Source organism: Ranitomeya variabilis, chromosome 5, assembly GCF_051348905.1.
Source record: "Ranitomeya variabilis isolate aRanVar5 chromosome 5, aRanVar5.hap1, whole genome shotgun sequence".
Lineage (NCBI taxonomy): Eukaryota > Metazoa > Chordata > Amphibia > Anura > Dendrobatidae > Ranitomeya > Ranitomeya variabilis.
In genome coordinates this window covers 205353684-205374357 of record NC_135236.1, presented here as the reverse complement: position 1 = coordinate 205374357, position 20674 = coordinate 205353684, and the positions used below count along the sequence as shown (strand labels likewise).

The 20674-nt window shown below is 42.0% G+C and overlaps 1 protein-coding gene across 2 annotated transcripts in view; it reads right to left on the bottom strand.

The window, feature by feature from the left end:
• Positions 1–20674, bottom strand: part of DMXL2 (Dmx like 2) — a 174319-nt gene that overhangs the window by 65744 nt on the left and 87901 nt on the right. For both annotated transcript variants that reach the window (XM_077263739.1, XM_077263740.1), the window contains exons 17-25: positions 19501–19728; positions 17641–19317; positions 15056–15166; positions 14425–14594; positions 13643–13740; positions 11598–11763; positions 11218–11482; positions 4939–6008; positions 2677–2868 (exon numbers count right to left, since the gene is read on the bottom strand). In XM_077263739.1, coding sequence (XP_077119854.1) covers positions 2677–2868; positions 4939–6008; positions 11218–11482; positions 11598–11763; positions 13643–13740; positions 14425–14594; positions 15056–15166; positions 17641–19317; positions 19501–19728 — 3977 coding nt within the window. The remainder of the gene's footprint in view (positions 1–2676; positions 2869–4938; positions 6009–11217; positions 11483–11597; positions 11764–13642; positions 13741–14424; positions 14595–15055; positions 15167–17640; positions 19318–19500; positions 19729–20674) is intronic.

Genomic DNA, 20674 nt, shown 5'->3' with positions numbered 1-20674 from the left:
TAGACTGTGAAGCATCATGATGTGAAACATTTACTGAGCTGTACCCTGAGAAATGCCTGAGATTTAAGGTTCAGAGTAAAGCTATTTAACATATTTTACAAGTTTTTTTACGCGTCATCATCTGTACTATTGATTCATGCAAAGTTTTAATTCTATCCAAAATTATACATGATTCCCTATTCTTGCTGGAATTACAATATACCTTTTTTTTTATAGAAGAAACAAAATTATTTTGAGAGCAAATTTATGATTACAAAATGCCTAAAAAGCTTCCTATGAAGTCAGCTATATTTGAGCATTTCACATTAACTCAAGATAAAAAATATTTTGGGTGTCAGTGTATGACAGATGAAAACAAATGCTATGAGCTCAAAATCAGTTGCTACTCAGGCAGTGGTAAAAATGCTCCTACAAGAGCTTTCAATCTAAAAAGACATTTACAACGCTTACCCCCATAATTTTTCAAAGCTGTGACTGAGAAAGATCACAGCGACACAAAGAAACCAGTGCAAGCACTTGCCGCCATGCAAAGGTGCAACGATCATCTCGAACATCAGTTACAAGATATTTTGTAAGTGACAAAGTTACTGTAACAATGACAGCAGATATGTTTAAAAGACAGCTCATAAAGCTTGTTGTGAAAGACTGTGTATCATTATCATTATTTGCACGACCAGCTTTTACAGATCTAAATGGAGAAATGGCCTGCAAACTTACGTGTTTCTCTGGAAAGAGAAAGTATTTAGAAAATTAGTGATTGAAGAAGCCCTTAACCAAAAGGAGGATTTTAAAAAGACTTCCAAGGGACGCTTTATATTTCTTAAAATCGATGCCTGCACACGTCACAGAGTGAAGTATTTTGCCATCAACGCTCTATTTGTTTGCGACAACAAGAAATTGTTACCAATAAACTGGTATTAAAAAGATACTAAACCTCATGACACCAGACAGTTTCTCCAGGCCTCAGCGGAAAAAGTTCTGCAAGATTAAGAACTAAAAAATAACAGGTTCTTGCTACTGTAACTGACAATGCTTCAAACATGATAAGTACAATTAAACTGATGAATGAGAATAACGAAGGTGAAAAGAAGCTGGAAGAAAACTTCACATTTCGTATGTTTGACATGGAAGGCCTCAGGCCTGTAACTGAGGAGCAAACAGATATTACTACAGAAGAACAGCAAAAATATATATTACAATTAGATGATCATGTTGAAGCTGCTTCAAAGGTTTCTCATATTCATCACATGCGCTGTGTTGTGCCCAAGATGCAGTTGGTAATAAGATAGTCTGCAAGATGGACATGCTGGAACACTGAAACTCTGTCTTACAGAGGAGGTTTAATCGCAGATGGCATTGCTTCGTCAATGAAATGGAGAGAGACACTGCTATTAGAAAATAAAATTCTTCTGGCAGCTGTTTATGTGGACCCAGTCATCATATTGCTGGATGATCAACAGCTTACTAATGGAAAAGAAGCTCTGACTGAAGTAGCAGTTAGGATGAGTGGGCTGCAGGACTGCTAAGAGCAAGAGGACATGGGGTCTTGCCAGTGCTACTGCTACCGTATCTTCAGCCTCATCAGATGATGAGTTTAATTTTGAAAAAGTATTTGGATGACATGGAGCAGGCCAAGCGTTGGCGCACGGAAAGATTCCACTCCCATAGCAAACAGATTGACCATATTTCAGTAACTTTTTCACTTGCACTCAAAGAAGAAGCGTTCAACCGTTCATCAAAACTGACTGTGCACGAGGCAATTCCTTTACACCCTGAAATTGTTAGCGATGTTCCCATGTAGTTACCGCATTGCCACCAACCCACATTAGTGTAGAGAGGTTGTTCTCTAGCCTTAAAATAATTAGGTCAGATTTAATGCCATCTATGAAGGAGGATCTGATGGAGGCGATACTATTTCTCAGAACAAATTCACAGACTGCACAAATGTATTCAGTACGTTTTTGTTGAAAACTGTTTTTTCCCCACTTACTGCATAGTATATTGCATATTTACAATTTATTAAAGTTTTTTTGTGTTCTAAAGTTGTATTCCAACAAATATATTTTTTGTTCTATCTAAACAGCTTGATTATTGTATCATAATGGTGTAGCCTCTGGAGTAGCGAAACGATGACGGATTAAAAGAGGGTGAGTAAGAAGGTAGTTCTAATAGCTAAACACCACAGGATTGCATGATTTGGTTTGGCTTACTGACTCCACAGCCCTAGGAACATTAACGCTGGAAGGAGGACAATAAAGCTATAGGGTGGGGGTATGGAAATAATGCAGTGAGCTGGGACAATAATGCAGGGGTGGGTGGGGCAATAACACTGCTGAGTGGGACAATATTGTGGGTGTGCTAAGTGAAGGGACAATGACACTGGAGTGGGTGGCAGGAGTAAAACATAGGGGGGACAATAACGCTATGAGGTGGGGGAGGGTGATATCGCAGTGAACAGGGACATAAACACTGGGGGAGTGGGACAATAACGCTGCTGAGGTGGGACAATAACACTGGGGGAGTGAGACAATAACGCTGCGGAAGGGTAGAATGAAACTGAGGGGCAAGCCTGATGAATAAGGCGTTTCATTACATAGTCTAACATCGACTGCACTGATTGGACAAAGTCTGACTGTGAAGGGGCACACCGGGCAGTCAATCGCAGGCTTTCTTTACCTTTGGATCCTGGTTGTCTGGGTGTGGAGGATTCTTCATCTGTACAATGGTATACAGAATGTCATGAATATGATTATTAAGGTAAAGCACAGGATTAGCAATCACGGTCTTGGTTACAGCAATGCTTGCTGACAGTAACGGAAGTGTTGTAGGTAGAGGAAGCGGAGACTGGAGCTGTTTCACTGTTGTTTCCTAAGGTACAAGAAGAAAAATACTGAGCAATCGATGTGCAAACATCTTATTGTGAATATCTATCTGTATTGATAAGGCTTGTTCTCATGGAAATTTAGGAGACTGGATTAGGATTTGGGCGGCAGGACGTGCTAGTGAGTGAAGAAGGCTGGGTGGGAATAGCAGTGGTGCATTTGGAGAACTAGGTGGAACAAGCAGAACGTGGAAAATATTTATTGCCTCAGTACCTCCTCACTTAGCAGGATTACAGAGGGGCTAGAAGAAAGAGAAAGAGGGAACAAAGAAAAAAATAAAAATATAGAGAATTAGGCTATGTGCAGACATTGTAGTTTTCCTGCGGATCCGCAGGTTTTTTTCCGGGCAGAAACGCTACAGATCCGCAAGTGATTTACAGTACAATGTAAATCAATGGAAAAAAAAATGCTGTGCTAATGGTATAGAAAATTCTGCACGGAAAACGCAGCGGATTAAAAGAAGGAGCATGTCACTTCTTTGTGCGGATCTGCAGCGTTTCTGCACCCATTTCATAATAGAAATCCGCAGGTGTAAAAAACGCATTAAATCTGCACAGAATCCGCAGTAAATCCGCATAAAAAACGTGCAGATTTTGACCTGCGTTTTCTGCCAAGAGATGCAGAATCCGCACAGAAAATTCCACAGCCAAATCCGCAACATGTGCACATAACGTTATAGAAAAGGAGAGGGAGAAAAAGAGAGAAAGCAAAAAGAGAGAGTAGGAAAAAGAACAGAGGAAAAAGAAAAAAGGAGAAGAAAAAAGGTAAAGAATAAAAGGCAAAACAAAAATGATAGAGGAAGGTAACAAAAATGAAAACGAGAATGAAACAGGAGAAATGAAAAAGTAAAAGAAATGAAAAGAAATAAAGAGAAAGAAAAGGAATGACAAGGTGTAAGGGGGACATTACAAGAGAAAGAACAAGAAAGAAAAAATATATGAGAATGGAAAATGGGAAAGGTAGAAAGAAAGGAAAATAAATTAGTAGACTGAAAGGTAAAGATACGGTAAAACAGAAGAAAAAAGTCTAAAACATGAAATAAGAGGGAGGGAAAAGCATTTTGCACAGTGGCTGTCTGCTCTGCTGAATGTCTTCCATATTCTGTACAAGTACATTTGAGTGTATTGGAAAATATTGTGTAATAATAATAATAAACATTTAAAAATGTATTGGAAAATAATCTGATTGGATCTGACTGAATGAAAATGTTCTAATCTTGCAATTGTGTAGTAAAAAGGGTACTCGGGGAGAAAAAAAAAAAATGTTGTACTGTCCCTGGCTTCATGGACTATAATAATGAGATGCCCAGTGAAGTTCTATTATCTTTAGAACACTTGTAATTCAGTGCCACAGGAGCTACTCCTCATTGCTCCTCCCTCCCGTCTGGGACATTACATCACATGCCAGTGTGCAGCTCCCGGCTGTGAGTAACAGCCATTCCGGAAGAGGGGGTGTGACCACGCCCCCTGTTCTATGCAGAGAAACAGGGATTAACAGGAGACTGGTTGATAGCATAGAGCTGATCACTGCTTTCACGTCCCAGAAAGAAAGGGGTGAGCCGTGAAGAGCAGCCCGTCATGACAGCCCCCTGATAATGTCTGTCTTTATGCAGTCTGAGGTTAGGGGGCGTGGCCTGCTCCCTGCTAGCCGCCCTGCAGTGAAGGAGACATTATTAAGGGGCTTGCTACTACGAGAAGCAGGGGTGTGGGGGGTTGAGGGCTACACCCCCACATCTCATGCTGCAGTGAAGGAGACATCAGAGTGCTGGCTCCTGCTACTAAAAGCCAGGAATATGTCACGCCCCCTCTTCTCAGACTGGCAGGAACCTGCACTCTGCTGTGTGATGTAATGCCCCAGATGGGAGGAGGGGGTGCAGTGAAGAGCAGCTCCTGTCACACTGAATTCCAAATGTTCTAAAGATAACAGAACTGCACTGGGCAGCTCATCTTTAAAAGTTAGGAGGGCAGAGACCATGCACAAACTTTTTTATCTCCCCGCAAAGCTCCTATAATGATTCCTCAAATATTGCAACACACACAAAGCACCATGCCACTACCTGCTGAGACTCTTGTAGTAAGAACTTCAGCTCCATCCTTACAGAGGCTAGGCCACCTCCCTGAGCCCCATGTAAGCTGCAGTAGCTCAAGAAAACTCGGAGAAGAGCTTGGTTCTTTTGTAACCACCATTTCCGTTTTTCAGAATGCTCCCGCTTAGCTTGTAATCTCCGGCGTTCGATTTGATGTCGCTCATAGGATCCTATATCGGATTTATCTTGAAATTCATGACAGTCCAACATATCTTCGGGTGGAGGAGTCTCAATTGTGAAGTCTTTGCTATCAGTTTCATGGTTGAATATTTTGTGCATTGCAGCTATCTCTTTTTCCAGCCAATTATACAGCTGGAACCTTAGTTTTCCTCCATCTACTTCATGTCCCGTAGCCAACGTCCTCAGTTCTGTCATAAGAATCTTCAAGCAAGCCCTAAACTTAAGCTGCTCTGCAATTACATCAACTTCATTCACGGTTGGTATGGAGTTGTCAATGGTTGGTGTCTCAGAACTGACATCTTTTGGGCTTTGATCCATTGGCTCCAAATTTAATACTTTTAAAACCAGACCCTCATCGTCCTCTTTGTCGCTCTCCTTATCCTCTCCCCAATCCAGCTGTAGTGGCTCATCCTCAATCTTAATAAGTGGAGAGCCCCAGTCAAAATTGTTTACAGGTTCTTCAACATGTGGCTGCTTTGCCGATGCTGCTGCTGGGGTGAACCACCCCGAAGCACTCACTTCTTCCATGTTACTTTTTCCGATAAAATCCAAAGTGTCTATCCCAACAGATCCCACACTTAGGAGATCTTCATTAATCATTGATTTACTAAGCTTTGGTATCTTAGACAGAACTTCTAAAGCTAGAACTGGGCATCCTACTTTGAAGTGAGCATTTGCAGTCGTAAAAAATAATTTTCTTTCAATAAGATTTATTTCATCCACGTAGTTTTTGTCGGTTTTCAGGCCAGATGTAGCAAGGGTAGCCTCTGGAGTAGCGAAACGACGACGGATTAAAAGAGGGTGAGTACGAAGGTAGTTATAAAAGCTAAACACCACAGGATTGCATGATTTAACTAGAACTGAAAAAGAAAAAAGAAATATTGCAGTGGATACATATTGGAGCAAAGTACGAGTATGTTGTGTTATATTTCTGCAGAGAATACAATATGTGTGCTTTTTTCAGGGTTTTTTTATTTTATTTTTTTACATTTTGTACCCATTTATTTGCATCGCTGAAAACGATGAAAAAACAAACGTATGCCTGAGATTATTAGAGAAATCTCATTTATTACACTAATTTGCATTATGCTGGTACTGTAAATTGTATTTTATAGACCAAATGTGCTACATAAATCCCACCCAGTTAAAACACCACGTGTGAACATAATCCTAAACCCAGATTAAAAAAAAATCATATCTGTATCTTATTTCTCCCACAATGTTATCATATATAAAACACACACACGAAATATAGAAATGCAGTTTAATACGGTCTTGCACTACCTTACATTCAAGTGAATTTGTCACCATGAAAACGCACACCTGTCTGCAGACAGCATGTTATAGAGCACAAGGAATGGAGTAAAGAGAATGGAAAAAAGATATGGTATAATCTGTTTAAATCACATGACCCTCCTGCTATTTCTGGGATTTTTGGCGCAGTGGGTGGTCCTAACAGTGACTGACAGCTATGAATGCACACTTGTACAGAGAAAGCTGTCAGTCACTGATGGGACTGCCCATTGGACTAAACATCTCAGAACGAGCATAGGATTAAATTATGAAGATACAGGCTATACTGAATATTTTCTCACAAAACTATATATCAAATTCTCAGTTCCCCTTGCTCTATAACATGCTGCCTATTGATTGGACTGCATTTTAGGTGACAGGTTCCCTTTAACCCTTTCACCCTGAAGCATGGTTTCACCTTCCTGACCAGGCCAATTTTTTCAATTCTGACCAATGTCCCTTTATGAGGTCATATCTCTGGAACGCTTCAACGGATCCCGGTGATTCTGAGACTGTTTTGAGTGGTAACAATTCTTTGATATGACTTTTGTTTATTTGTGAAATAATTGGAAATTTGGAGGAAATGTAGAAAATTTAGCAACTTTCATACTTTTAATTTTTATGCCCTTAATTAATTTAGAGAGTTATATCGCTTCAATGGATCCCACTGATTCCGAATGTTTTTCGTGACATATTGTACTTCGCGTTAAGTGTTACATTTTGCTCGATAGGATTTGCTTATATTTATTAAAATATTGAAAATTTGACAAAAAATTGGAAAATTTCACAATTTTAAAACCTTTACATTTTTGTGCCCTTAAATCAGAGAGTAATGTCACACAAAATAGATAATTACGAACATTTCCCACATGTCTACTTTACATCAGCACAATTTTCGAAATATAATTTTTTTTTTTTTTTTTTTGCTAGGAAGTTATAAGGGTTAAAAGTTGGCCAGCGATTTCTCAGTTTTGCAACAAAATTTACAAAACCATTTTTTTAGGGACCACGTTACATTTGAAGTGACTTTGAGGGGCCTATATGATAGAAAATATCCAAAAGTGACATCATTCTAAAAACTGCACCCCTAAAAGTGAAGAAGTTTACTAACCCTTTAAGTGCTTCACAGGAATTAATGGAAGGTGGAAAGAAAAAAAAAATTGAGTCTGTTTAATGTTTATTTTTTAACATTCACAAGGGTAATAGGAGAAAATAGACCCCAAAATGTATTGTGCAATTTCTCCCCAGTACACCGATACCCCATATGTGGTCGAAAACTACTTTTGAGGCACAGTGCAAAGCTCAGAAGGATTTTGCTGGACTGGTTTGAGGGTGCCATGTCACACACCGACAGAGCCCCTGAGGTGCAAGACCAGTAGCATTTATTGGGGGAATAAGTGACCCCATTTTACAAACTATACCTCTCAATTCATTCATGTAGGGGAGCAGTTATCATATTGACACCATAGGTGGGTCACAGCAGTGAAGAAAAAATAATTACATTTTTGCCACCAAGATTTTATATTTTCATACTGAGAAATGGGTAAAAATGGCCCCAAAATTTGTGTCCATGTCTGCTGAATGTAGACATACCCCATATATGGGTGTACAGTGCTGCTTAGTCACACGGCGAGACTCGGGAGGGACAGAGCACCATTTGCCACCTGGAGCACAGATTTTCCCAGAATAGTTTACGGACACCATATGCAGAGCCCCTTATTGCTAGAAATGCAGAATCCCTCCTTAAGGGACCCCATTTTGGAAGTTATACCAGTTTGTCAATTTATCTACAGGTGTAGTGATGATTTTGACTCCATGGGTGTTTTCCAGAAACAAACAGCAGTGAATGTTGCAGAGTCAAAATTGCAAACTGCCATTGTAGTGGCCAGTACATTGTAGTTACCAGCCCATGCTTCTGGAGACATGCACTGTAAATTAGGCGGGCTCTCATCGCTACAGAAATGACAAACATGTGTACGATAAATGTGGTTTAGATACACAGAAGGGAAGGAGGAATTTGGATTTGGGAGTGCAGAATTTTCTGAATTTTGTTTGGGGGGTGAGGAGCTATCTAGCTTTTCCAGAGCCTTTGTGCTACCAGTAACATAGAAGCCCCCTATATTTCTGTTAACAGATGACGGACCTGAGTCGGGACTTGCTTTTTTGTGGATTGAGTTGAAGCTTTTATTGGGAACATTTTTCCGGTGCTCTATGCTGAGCGCTTACTTTGGGGTTTCCATCTAAACCTCATAGTGACGTGACAGATGGAACCCCGATGGATCGATTCAGTATAATGAGGCAGCAAAGTTACTCTGGACTCCTTCTGGCCCATGTTCAGCGGTGTCCTTTTTAGAAGCGCACAAAGCTGTGCTTGAATGCGCTGTTATGCACGCCTAAAAAGACTAACACTGCCGAATCACAGGTTCTACGGCGTCCACAATGCCTCCATCTGCCTCACAGGGAATCTTCTGCCAGGGGTTCTGGCTGAATCACGTATTTCAGAGATTTACACAGAAACCCCGGTGTAAGCGTTCAACTCAGAGTGCAGGATAAATGTATGCCGAGTAGTGATGAGCGAATATACTCGTCACTCAAGATTTCTAGAGCATGCTTGGGGGTCCTCCGAGTATTTTTTAGTGCTCGGAGATTTAGTTTTTCTTGCCGCAGGTGAATGATTTACATCTGTTAGCCAGCATAAGTACATGTGGGGGTTGCCTGGTTGCTAGGGAATCCCCACATGTACTTATGCTGGCTAACGGATGTAAATCATTCGGCTGCGGCAAGAATAACTAAATCTCCGAGCACTAAAAAATACTCGGAGGACCCCCGAGCATGCTCGAGAAATCTCAAGTAACGAGTATATTCGCTCATCACTAATGCCGAGCCTTACTGCGTTCTTTGGGAGGCAGAATGAACAAATTAACAGCAGATGAAGAATGAGTTTTATTTATTTTTTACGCCGTTTCTCGTGGTGTATAAGTGACTAGACAACTTTATTCTTTGGGTCCATACGATTACGATACCAGATGTATATCGGGTTTTTATGTTTGGCTGCTGTCACACACCAAAATACACTTTTTATTGCAAAAACTAATTTTTGCATCCCGATATTTAGATCCCTATAATTTTTCCATATTTCGTCCAACAGAGTCATGTGACAGCTTCTTTTCGGCGGGACAAGTTGACGCTCTTATTTATACTATTTTCGGGCACGACATTTTTTAATTGCTTTCTATTCAGATTTTTGGGAGGCAGAATTAACAAAAACTAGCAATTTTTTTTTATGCTGTTCAGTTTGCGGTAAAATCAATAAGGCAGCTTTATTCTTCGGGTCAGTACGATTACAGTGATACCACATTTAAATAAATGTTTTGGCGCTTTTACACAATAATGACTAATAGAAAAAAAATGTTTTTGCATCGCTTTATTCTGAGCTATAACTTTTTTATTTTTCCGCTTTGGAGCTGTATCGCAGCTTGTTTTCTTGGGACAAGATGGTGTTTTCAGCTATACCATTTTTATTTACATTTTTGATCGTGCTTTTCGCTTTTTTTTTTTTTTTTTTTGGTTTAACAGTGTTCACTGAAGGGGTTACCTAGTGGGACAGTTTTATTGGTTGGGTCGTTCCGGACATGGTGGTACCAAATGTGTATTTTTTTTGTTTACATAAATAAATTTATTTATTGGATTAATATTTTCTCGTTTTATATCCTTTATTTGGGGATTTAAAAAAATATATTTTTACAATTTTTAATAACTTTTTTTTTACATTGTCACACTATGGGACATCATCCTGACATTAACAGATCGCTGATCTTCTGCAATGCTTCTGCACTGCAGGGCATCAAGAGCAGCATCCGACAGGCAGGAAGGAGGCATGTCAGCTCCTGCTCTGAGCTGGAGCTCACAGGCCACCTTCCTTAATGGACCCCACGGCCATTTTGCGGCCTAGGGTCACCATGGAGGCCATCGGCACAACGTGATCATATTGCATTGAGCCGATTGGAGCAGATAGGGAGCTTACTCCCTCTGCGATGCTCCTCGATGTTGCTACCACTATTGATATCAGAGGGGTTAAACGTCCGCGATCGACGATGCTAGGACTGATCGTGGATGTTGCTGCAGGGTGTCAGCTCTCATATTGAGTGCGGGTTTCAGCTCTATTGCGACGGCGCTCAGCGTGAGTCAGTGCGATCACGGCACTGTATCTATACGACGGTTTGCGGGAATGCAGCTCCCATGGCACCTTATCTATACTGCGCATGTCGGGAAGGGGTTAAAGGGGTTGTCCAGCCTTGGAGGCTACAAGTCTGCAGTCACACAGTGACAGCAGACTTGTGAATCCTCACATTGAGTGCAATGCGCGCTGTGAGGAATCTCTGGTGTTGACGCTGGAAGCATGACCGCAGGTATGCGATCATGTGAAGACTAGATGTGTGCAGCCTTGCACATTACAAGTGTATTGAGTGAGGCTGAACATGTCTTGTCAGAATATGGCGGGAAGTATACAAATCACATACCTGAAGTCACATGACTGCCCGCTCCCAGCGCCAGATTATCCTCACAGTTAGCGTGTTGTGAGGATTCACAAGTCTGCAGTCACATAGAGTGACTGCGGACTTGTACCCCAAGGTTGGACAACCACTTTATGTGTATTTGCACTCACAGAAGGTCTTTATTTTATATTTGTGGACAATACCAACAATGTAAAAAGGTTTAGCTGAAAAATGTGTTAATAAATATACAAAATGCTTGTTAAAAGGGAAATATACTTACTAGGGATCTCATCATCATCTTTGGGGGTTTGCTCCAATAAAGTATCCAGCGCCTTAGTGTGGTCTTTCATTATCCAGTAGGCAATACTCCGAAGGAAAGGGTCGGGATGCAGCTTTGAACAGCTAAATCCTGAGCCATCTTTCTGACAGCCCAGCACTCTTTCATAAAGGAGAGACTCGTATGTAGATGATGTGTCAATTTCAGACTCATACAACCTAGCAATAACCAACGCCAGCTGAACATCTTCCATTTTTTCCAGACATACCTAAAAGCAAAAATAAAACTTTACTCTGGATTCAGGTCCTCAAATGCAACATCTGTATTAATATCAGTTATAAAAAGACATCTATGACAATGATAAAACAATGGTACCCGCATACCTCAATGGCATCCTTTAGGGAACCAGCTAGTAAAAAGAAAGCTGCAGACTGTTCAAAGCGCTGCTTGCCAAGCAGGGAGAATGCATTCTTTAGGGCTGCTTTTCTCCATCGATCCTCTTTAAAATTATGGCTAAAAAATTGTGTCATTTTCTCCTCATGCTGTGACCTGCGAGAAAAAGTTTGAAACTGAATTTGGAGTTTATGCTGCTAAGGATGAAAAAATGTTTATTAAAGACATGGAATAAATAAAAGTGATTGTTTTAGATTTATAAAAGCCTTGATTAACCAGTTAAGTGTTTAAAAGGCAATGGATGCCTTTGTCACTGAAAAACAATATTATACTACTGTTGGTTAACCCTTTAAAGATTAAGGAATTTTTCATTTTTGCACATTCATCTTTTCCTCCCTTCTTCCAAGAGCAACACCACTTTTTTTGTTTTGACAGATGTACAAGCGCTTGTTTTTTGGCTATATGAATTGTACTTATAAATTAACCCTCTTGAAGACTTTGTTGCTTCTTTCCCTCTCCACACATTGATCAGCCATTTACAACCTCCCTATTATCTCTAATCCCGGTAAGAAAGGGTGAGAGCACAGAGCCAACGCAGCCAGAAGCAGTGGTGCTGTGGGATCTATAGCAGAAGCAGCAGCACAAGAGGGCAGCCAAGGGGTGTCGCAGCCGCACGTGCCCACGAGCAGTACTGAACACTCCTGGAACCCTCCTTTCTGCTCTAGATTGACAGTACATCAGTGGTTCTCTGATGGGATACTACAATCATCATTCCAAGAAAAATGATGACAAAATTGCAATCTGGGTAAGAAAGTAATCACAAACGAACATGCTGTAGCAGCTTCTTGTGCAATATGCAAATTGTCTCTTCAGAGAGGAAGAGGATGAACTCTAGTGGCACCTATTGCAAGTAGCAAGCCTTAAGCCCCCGTCTCACTAAGCGAGATCGCTGCTGAGTCACAAGTTTTGTGACGCAACAGCAACCTCAGTAGCGATCTCGCTATGTGTGACACGTAGCAGCGACCAGGCCCCTGCTGTGAGATCGCTGGTCGTGTCGGAATGGCCTGGACCGTTTTTTGATCGTTGAGGTCCCGCTGGGTAGCACACATCGCTGTGTTTGACACCTTACCAACGACCTCGTTGACGACTCAGACACTGAATCGTCATAATAGCTCCCATGTGACATCGTTGTACAGGTCGCTACAGGTCGCTGGTGAGATGTCAAACAGTGAGATCGCAGCTGCGATCGTTGGAAGATCTCACTGTTTGACATCTCACCAGCGACCATAAAGCGACGCAGCAACGATCCCTGACAGGTCGTATCGTTGTCGGGATCGCTTTAGCGTCGCTAAGTGAGACGGGGCCTTAAAAGTCATTACTGACCCTTGTCTCTTACTCTCTGGAGAGACAATTTGCATATTTAATTTCCCAGAGGAGCAAGCGAGGCATTAAAGTCTCCTCATACTGGCATGCCAGACCTGGCATGTCACTCTCCACAAGCAGAAACCTTACCCCTTAGATTTCGTGTACAAAGCACACCAGATATTTTTATTTACTTTTCCTTTTTAAATACACCAGTGTTTCTTCTTTAATAACTGCCCCAAATACTGAATGCGTGACTCCAGGCTTGATGCCACCATGCACATTAGATAGCAGTCGGCCTAACGATCAATCAGCTTACAACCATCTCTCCTGACTCCCTCATAAACATGTATATTTTTTCTCAGATGAACTTTCATGTCTTTTCAAAGGGGAGAGTGGACACAGGCAGCGGCTTTTATCCAGTAGAAATAAGGGGTTGGGTGTTAAAATTCACTCTACCCCACTACCTCTGATACACAGACATTCAGCCACCAACTTGCTATACAAAAGCTAGCTCGGATTATGCAGTGTTCTGTGCACACTATGGATAGGACCCAGAGAGAAAACCTGCATCGGGGGCTACATCTCTTTTTTTGTTTATACAGGAACATCTACAGAAAAAGAAAATCAAATTGTAACTGTTTTATGTACAAATTAATCGCAGACTACTTGCCTGAATAAACCCCAGAGAACAGCCTTCTTCTTCATTGCTAAGTAGAAAATTGCAGCATCTAATGGATCACTGTTTCTCTGAAACGATGCTTTAGCAACCTAAGAAACAGGTACATTCAAAACAAATATGAGACACCAAAATAATCAAAAAATGCATAATTCCCATGCAGTAATACTTGGCATTCCTGGGCTGACAAAACATGTAGAAGTTGCATGGCTTAGAAGCCTTCATACACTGGCATGCCACTCTCCACAAGGAGAAACGTTACCCCTTAGATCTCAGTCAGAAGCTTCTCATGCAATCAAATAAGATCTCATGCTTTCCACTGAGGAGGGGCAGCACCACGAAACACGTGTCTGCAAATTGAGATTCTGGTTTGGCTTTTATCCTAAGTCACGTGGCAAGGCTCGTTAAAGGATTGATATTCATTTTTAGGATCGATGCTTCATATAGGTGGAAGAGTTTTAGTCCTCTCCCTCTCTGAAGAGGTAACTTGCTCACTGAATGCACTGGACAAGCAGCTGGGGGCCAGCGTATTCCTAGGGGGAGATCTCCCCCTACCATCCTCACAGTGACTGAAAGGCTGCTGAGTATGCAGAAATATAGCAACCAGCCTTCAATCGCTGGCATGACAGGCAGGGAATGCTCCCATCATGAATACTTTGTCCATATAGTGTATGTCCACTTAGTTTTATTAGGGAATCATAGAAGTGCAGACTATTAGTTAATGCATCTTATTGTTTTAGTTTAGATCACAGCATATTTTGTTTAATAGGCATTACCTTTTCTATGCATCTGCGGAGTGTGTTGATATTCCTCACCCACCACCCAATTCCCATGGCTCGGAGTTCAGACCACTGAGGATCACACTTCTGAATCGCTGGGATCATGTTGATTAATTCTTCCTCGGCCTCTGAGTGAAAGGCCCATGCAAAATGACAAGTGGATAACCCTGCAGAATAAGTGACAGACATCCAAATATCACATTAGCAATGATCAGGCCAACATGTAATAGAGTGATAAAAAAGATACGATATCATTGTGACAGGGGAAATGATTGCAGGATAGCATGAAAGCTTTGGGTTTGTAGGATTTAAAAGAAAAGTTATTTCCTACACAGATTATTATAATATCTGATGCAGTGGACAGTGGTAGGACCTTCTGTTTGTAGAAGAAAATGAAGTTTTTCATTCACTGTAATCATATGGTTTTTAGAAACTAACAAGCCTTCAATAACAGGAGATCACTGGAAATGGATGGTTCTACCTCAACAGACACGTTTTTGGATGTATAGTTACATTGGCAAAAAAATAATAATTTAATATTTTCTGTCGACATTTGGGGAACAATATAATCTACTGGTGAAATTGGGCTAAGCAAGAACCTTCTGTGTAAGGAGATAAATCAGGTTACCTTGGTGGAGCAACTGAAGACGGTACAATGGAGGAAGGGACGTTAGCAGACACGTGTGCAGCCTCATTGCCAACAAGTACCTCAAGCCACATTCATCAAGGTTGTCTCCTCCTACAAACACAAAAATTCCAATCAGCATTATTATAATGAGGAATGACATGTCATTTTTATAGGAGGGCACTTACAGTATGTTTTAGTCACAGGGACTTTCACTTCAGTGAAAGTCGGAGACAAATGAGATTACCGGGTACAAGCCTCTTCGCAGAGGACTGTTACTGCCATGTTTTGGTACCTCAGTATTAGCAGGGAGTCCGCCTAGTGTGATTATCGCCATGCTCTCAGTGGTGAACGGTAATAAACCACATAGAGATCCATACCGGGTTCTCTCATACATACTACTGAGAGCTGTTCTACCACAGGGACTGACTGAGTATCTCTCTCTGGCCAAAGTAGGCTATTTTCACACCAGATTTGCCAGAACAACTTACTCTCTTATGGTTTCTTCACAAAAAATACTTACTGCACTATTTTCCTTTACTGTGTCTATCTTTATAGGAAAGAGCAGCAAACTATGCTCTTCTGAACAGTAAAAAAAATGCCAGCTCATGCCAACCCAAGTATACCAAAAGGACCAACTGTTGCCATGAGCAGGGCGAATGTGGGTCTTTCGGGTATGTTCTGGGGTTATACTGGGAGCTTTCCCAGTGCATGCACCAAAACTAACAAATATGAAATGTGAACACGCACACTTATAGGCATACATTAGGAACATTTATGGCAAAAAGTCTTTTTGGACTATGCTTGACATGTACATGACAGCTATGAAATCATCATTATTACTTTTTATTATTGTGTATATGTGGTAGGTAAGAGGTCATAGAATCTCCTCATGGGCAGTGCCTACAGTTAAGGGCTTGTCCAACGAATAAAGTACATTATAATCAATAGATCTTGGGATAAAAATAAGTTCCACTATTAGAAGTGGAAGCTATTTCTGTGAGATAAAACATTTTGCTGCCTGTTTTTAAACAGTCATGGAAATGTTTTACCTCACAGAGAGAACCCGCTGTGACCCCATGCTGTCTTGTCTGTATACTCTCTTGCTTCCTCCCCTGCCCAGGAGCTGCGGTATGAGCAGACCATGTCCCTGTACGGTCAGGCACGGCCATTACACAGTACACAGCAGGGGCACATTTATAAGATTATCTCAGCACAGGAACATTTTTTTAAGCACATCTTATTGTGGAACTTATTATTATTCCAAGATCTATTGATTAAAATGTACTTTTTTCATGGAACAACCCCTTTGTGACCTATGACGTATACGTACGTCTCAGATCAACTCCATCTCTTTGTTGTGGGTTCTGGAGCCGAGTAGTGATGAGCGAGTATACTTGTTGCTCGGGTGATCTCCCAGTATTTTGTAGTGCTTGGACATTCAGTTTTCGTCCCTCAGCTGCATGATTTACGGCTGCAAGCCAGGCTGAATACATGTGAGGAATGCCTGTTTGTTAGGGAATCCCCACATGTATTCAGGCAGTCCAGCAGCCGTAACTCATGCAGCTGAGGTGAGGAAAACGAAATCTCCGAGCATGCCAAAATACTCGGAGATTACCCGAGCATGCTCGGGGAGACCCGAGCAACAATGCTATTCGCTCATCACTTAGGCTACTTTCACACTAGCGTTGTACGACGCACGACGAATTGCGTCGTTGCGACATTCCGACGCTAGCAGTGAATGCGCCGCACAACGGGGGCAGCGGATGCTGTTTTTCAACGCATCCGCTGCCCCATTGTGAGGTGCGGGAGGCAGGGGCGGAGTTCCAGCCACGCATGCGCGGTCGGAAATGCTGGACACGACGCACCAAAAAACGTTACATGCAACGTTTTTTGGTGGCGACGGTCCGACGCAACACGACGCAACCGTCGCACGACGGTTGCGACGTGTGGCAATGCGTCGCACTGCGTCGCTAATGCTAGTCTATGGAGAAAAAACGCATCCTGCAAGCACTTTTGCAGGATGCGTTTTTTCTACAAAACGACGCATAGCGATGTGCAGTGCACGATGCTAGTAGGAAAGTAGCCTAAAACTTAGCCCACATCTTTTCTGGCATATGACAGCTGATCGGCAGGCGGAATTGTGATCCTCCTGGTGCGTCACAAACCACACCCATCGGCGCACCTGTTACATGATCACAGGGCGCCTATGGGTTGGCATGACAATAGGGGGACTGCAGAAGATCTCCGTGCTTGTCAATGCAGATCTGCTATAAGCGCCACCCCGTGGCTTGCGTTCATACCAGATGACCATTTCTGCTACACATTTCTTAAGTCCCGCTATGTGTAGCACAAGCTGATCGCAGCTACAAGTCTCCTAAGGAGACTATTGAAGCAAGTAGAAAATGTAAAAAAAAAAAAGTTTTTTTTTTTTAAATATAAAAAAATATAAAAAAAACTTAAAATCACCCCCCTTTTGCCCCATTCAAAATAATAATTCTGTTTCTTTGTAAAAATAGATTTTGACAAATGTGCTCATTTTGCTCTATGTAATACAATCATTTCTAATGCGGTCACCCACTTATTACCTGTGTAGCTGTTATCTCGGCTTTCCCCGAGCTCGGTGCTGGTTGTAGCCACTGTGTCCGCCAGAGCCACTAGAAACATCTGTTCTAACCGGGTCAGGCCTGGTAAACTGGAATGCATGAGATGGCTCGAAAGGACACTGGCATGCTCCCGGCCAAAGTAAGTGGGCCCGTACTGTGACAGGTTAATAACTTTTGATTTGGTTTCTCTTTTTTCCATTTCAAAGCCTATAAAGTCATCGGTAGTCACTTTTTGTACCTGAAATAAATCAGAATATTGATCATCTGATTTTTTATCAAAACTAAGTTTTGAGGTTTGTGATTTTTTGGTTGGTTCCTCAGGAGCAGTGTACGCTGCATCTTGATCAGCAGATAACAGTGCATACAGTGGAAGTGGAGGAATGGAGTCAATCTCCGTGTATTCCCGAGTCCCATCCTTTCCAGTGATAATCATGTCCTTGGCTGTGCTGCCGCTTACGCTGATCGTCCTTGAGAGGTGGCGTTTAGGAGCAGCGTCATCCCCAGCATCTAAATCTTTTACAATTGCAACCTCCCCTGCAATGCACTTAACTAAATGTGAAAGGATGGCTTTTGCCCGTCTAATTTTTCCCAGGTCCATGAGTTCAAGCAGCTGAGTTGGGTGGTATTGCGGAAGAGTTGGAGAAAGCACAAATGCAGCCTCAAAAAGACCCCCATCCTGAACAACAGTTGGGCTGCCAAAGACATCATCGACTATAGCGGCTCCATCAATCACACTGGTTTTCTTAGAAATCATATCATTTTGTTCTGACTTTGCTGTATTATGTTCAGAGGCGGAGAAGTCAGAATCCCGTATCTTCACATTGTGTTTCCACTGAGCATAAACTTGCATCTCACAATCCATCCCAACTACCAGGATGCCATCTCTGACCCATGACAAAGACACTGGTAATGAAGGAGTACCGTCCACTGAAGACACCAGATCAATGGATCTGAGCAGGACCCATTTCGATTTGATGCCCTGTTTTATACTACCACCTAGTGGTAAAGTAATAACAGCAATCCCATCCTTGCTATTGGTCTGATCAGTCACAATGCCTGACAATCGTCCATACATAAAAATATTGGATCCAACTCCAACAGTCAGTATATGTGAACCATCTTCTTTTGAGACCCAATCCAAGTGGACTAAATGCTTAGTGTTGGGCATGAGATGCTTGTCTCTGTTTAGAAACACATCAGATTTCGAGTATACAAATAAATTACTATCTACGCTCACATGAGCGTCAAGCATGGTGCCGACTCTTATCAAGTCGTCAAGATGTATTGTTTGTTCTAAAGCCCATTCGGATCCGCCAGTGGATTCACATTCATAGAGACATACATGCATAGAAAATTCTTTGGAGACAAAACCATTGTGTTGAATGGGCTGCTTATACGCTACAGCAAGTCTTCCAGTGTAAGAACAACTGACTGCCACCGGCTTTCCTGCTACGTTCACCGAACTGCTGCTCTCATCGCGACCTTCATTCATTAAGGACCATTCCTTCCAGCAATAGCTATGCTGGTCTTCACTTCCATCAAGTTCTTGAATGGTTTGCACACTGCATCTCCAGAATCGCACTTTGTTGTCGGAGCATGTAGTAACCACAAGGTACGGTGCAAGGCACACTGGGTAAATGGATGAAGAACTAAGATGGCCTGTTAAGAGAAAGCGTAAGACCTTAGAGAAAATTCTTGACTTACATCATTCAGGTTATTGAGTTATACATAAAACCATTAGTTGGCCGGTGGTTGTGTATCATATCACCAATCACACTGTTGTGGTGGTTACTCGCATCAAAAAGGAAATTTCCCCCAGCCCCCACAAGCACACAGACCTACCTGCCGAAGGCGTTGCTCTTATTACTTCTACTCCATCTGGGATATCCAATGGATGGCTATATACGAGCTTGGAACTGAGAATCAATTTACTGGCCGTCTGAAGATTAGCAATCGATGCAGAGCGGGTCATCGGGCTTGTGCCCGGAGAGGTTTCTGGAGAAGACTCAACAGGAACTTGCCCAGGAATCGTAAGAAAGTTTTCTGATGGCGCAGGGTCTGCAGGCTTTGCTTTAAGATAAAGATAAAAAATGTCATACTAAATAAATGAAAAATATAGCAGCTGTTAAAGGGTTGTCTCTACTTTTTTCTTGAGGCTCGCACCACTTTTGGCCTCTGGTTTCCTGCTTTGCAGGGGGTGGTGCGCACCCTTGCAGAGGTAGAAATACAGGGACAGTGAGGTTAGTCGGATCTAGCGAACCGGCCAGTGTGAGTAGGCTCTAAAGTATAGAGCAAGCTAGTGGCGCAAGCATCTTACCAGGGTAACTGGCCACTCTGAGACCACCAGGAGGTCTGGAGCTTATGCAATTGAAAATAGCTCCAATCTTGACAACGAAGAGGATATTTAATACGAAGTTAATTACAGAGTTGTCTTTTTTCCCAAACACTTTGCAATTTTAACCACATAAGAACTTAGGACAACCCCATTAAAAGCCCTTTGTTAGGCAGCACATTTATAGGCTGCATGTATCCTTCAGCAAGTGCCGTGGCCGCCTTAAAAGGAATCTGAGGGCAGCATAATGTAGAGGCAGAGACTGTAGTTTTGATAAAATCACGGTTTTATCTGCAGGAGATCATCACTAGAGGACTAGTAGGCCTTCTGCCAGATAGTCCTTCATTATTCACGAGCTCTGTATGACTCCGCTCCCATCTCTGATTGGCAGCTTTAAGTGTGCACTATACATGGGAAGAAAGCTGTCACTCAATGCTGAGTGCTGCTCTCTTCCAACACTACAGGTGGGACACAAAACAGAAGAGCTTATGAACTCTATCTTCAGTGTCAGAGGAGAGCAACGTTCAGCTGAGCCCTCTGCTTCTTCACTTTGGTGACCAGTTAGGGTCTCGGCACCTGGATCCCACTCTGTGACATGTTAAAAGTTTTGTTTTAACATGTAGTTAAACTTTAAATGTTTTTTTGCATCAAAAAGAAAGAAGGAGGCACTCAGTATCAGTTGAT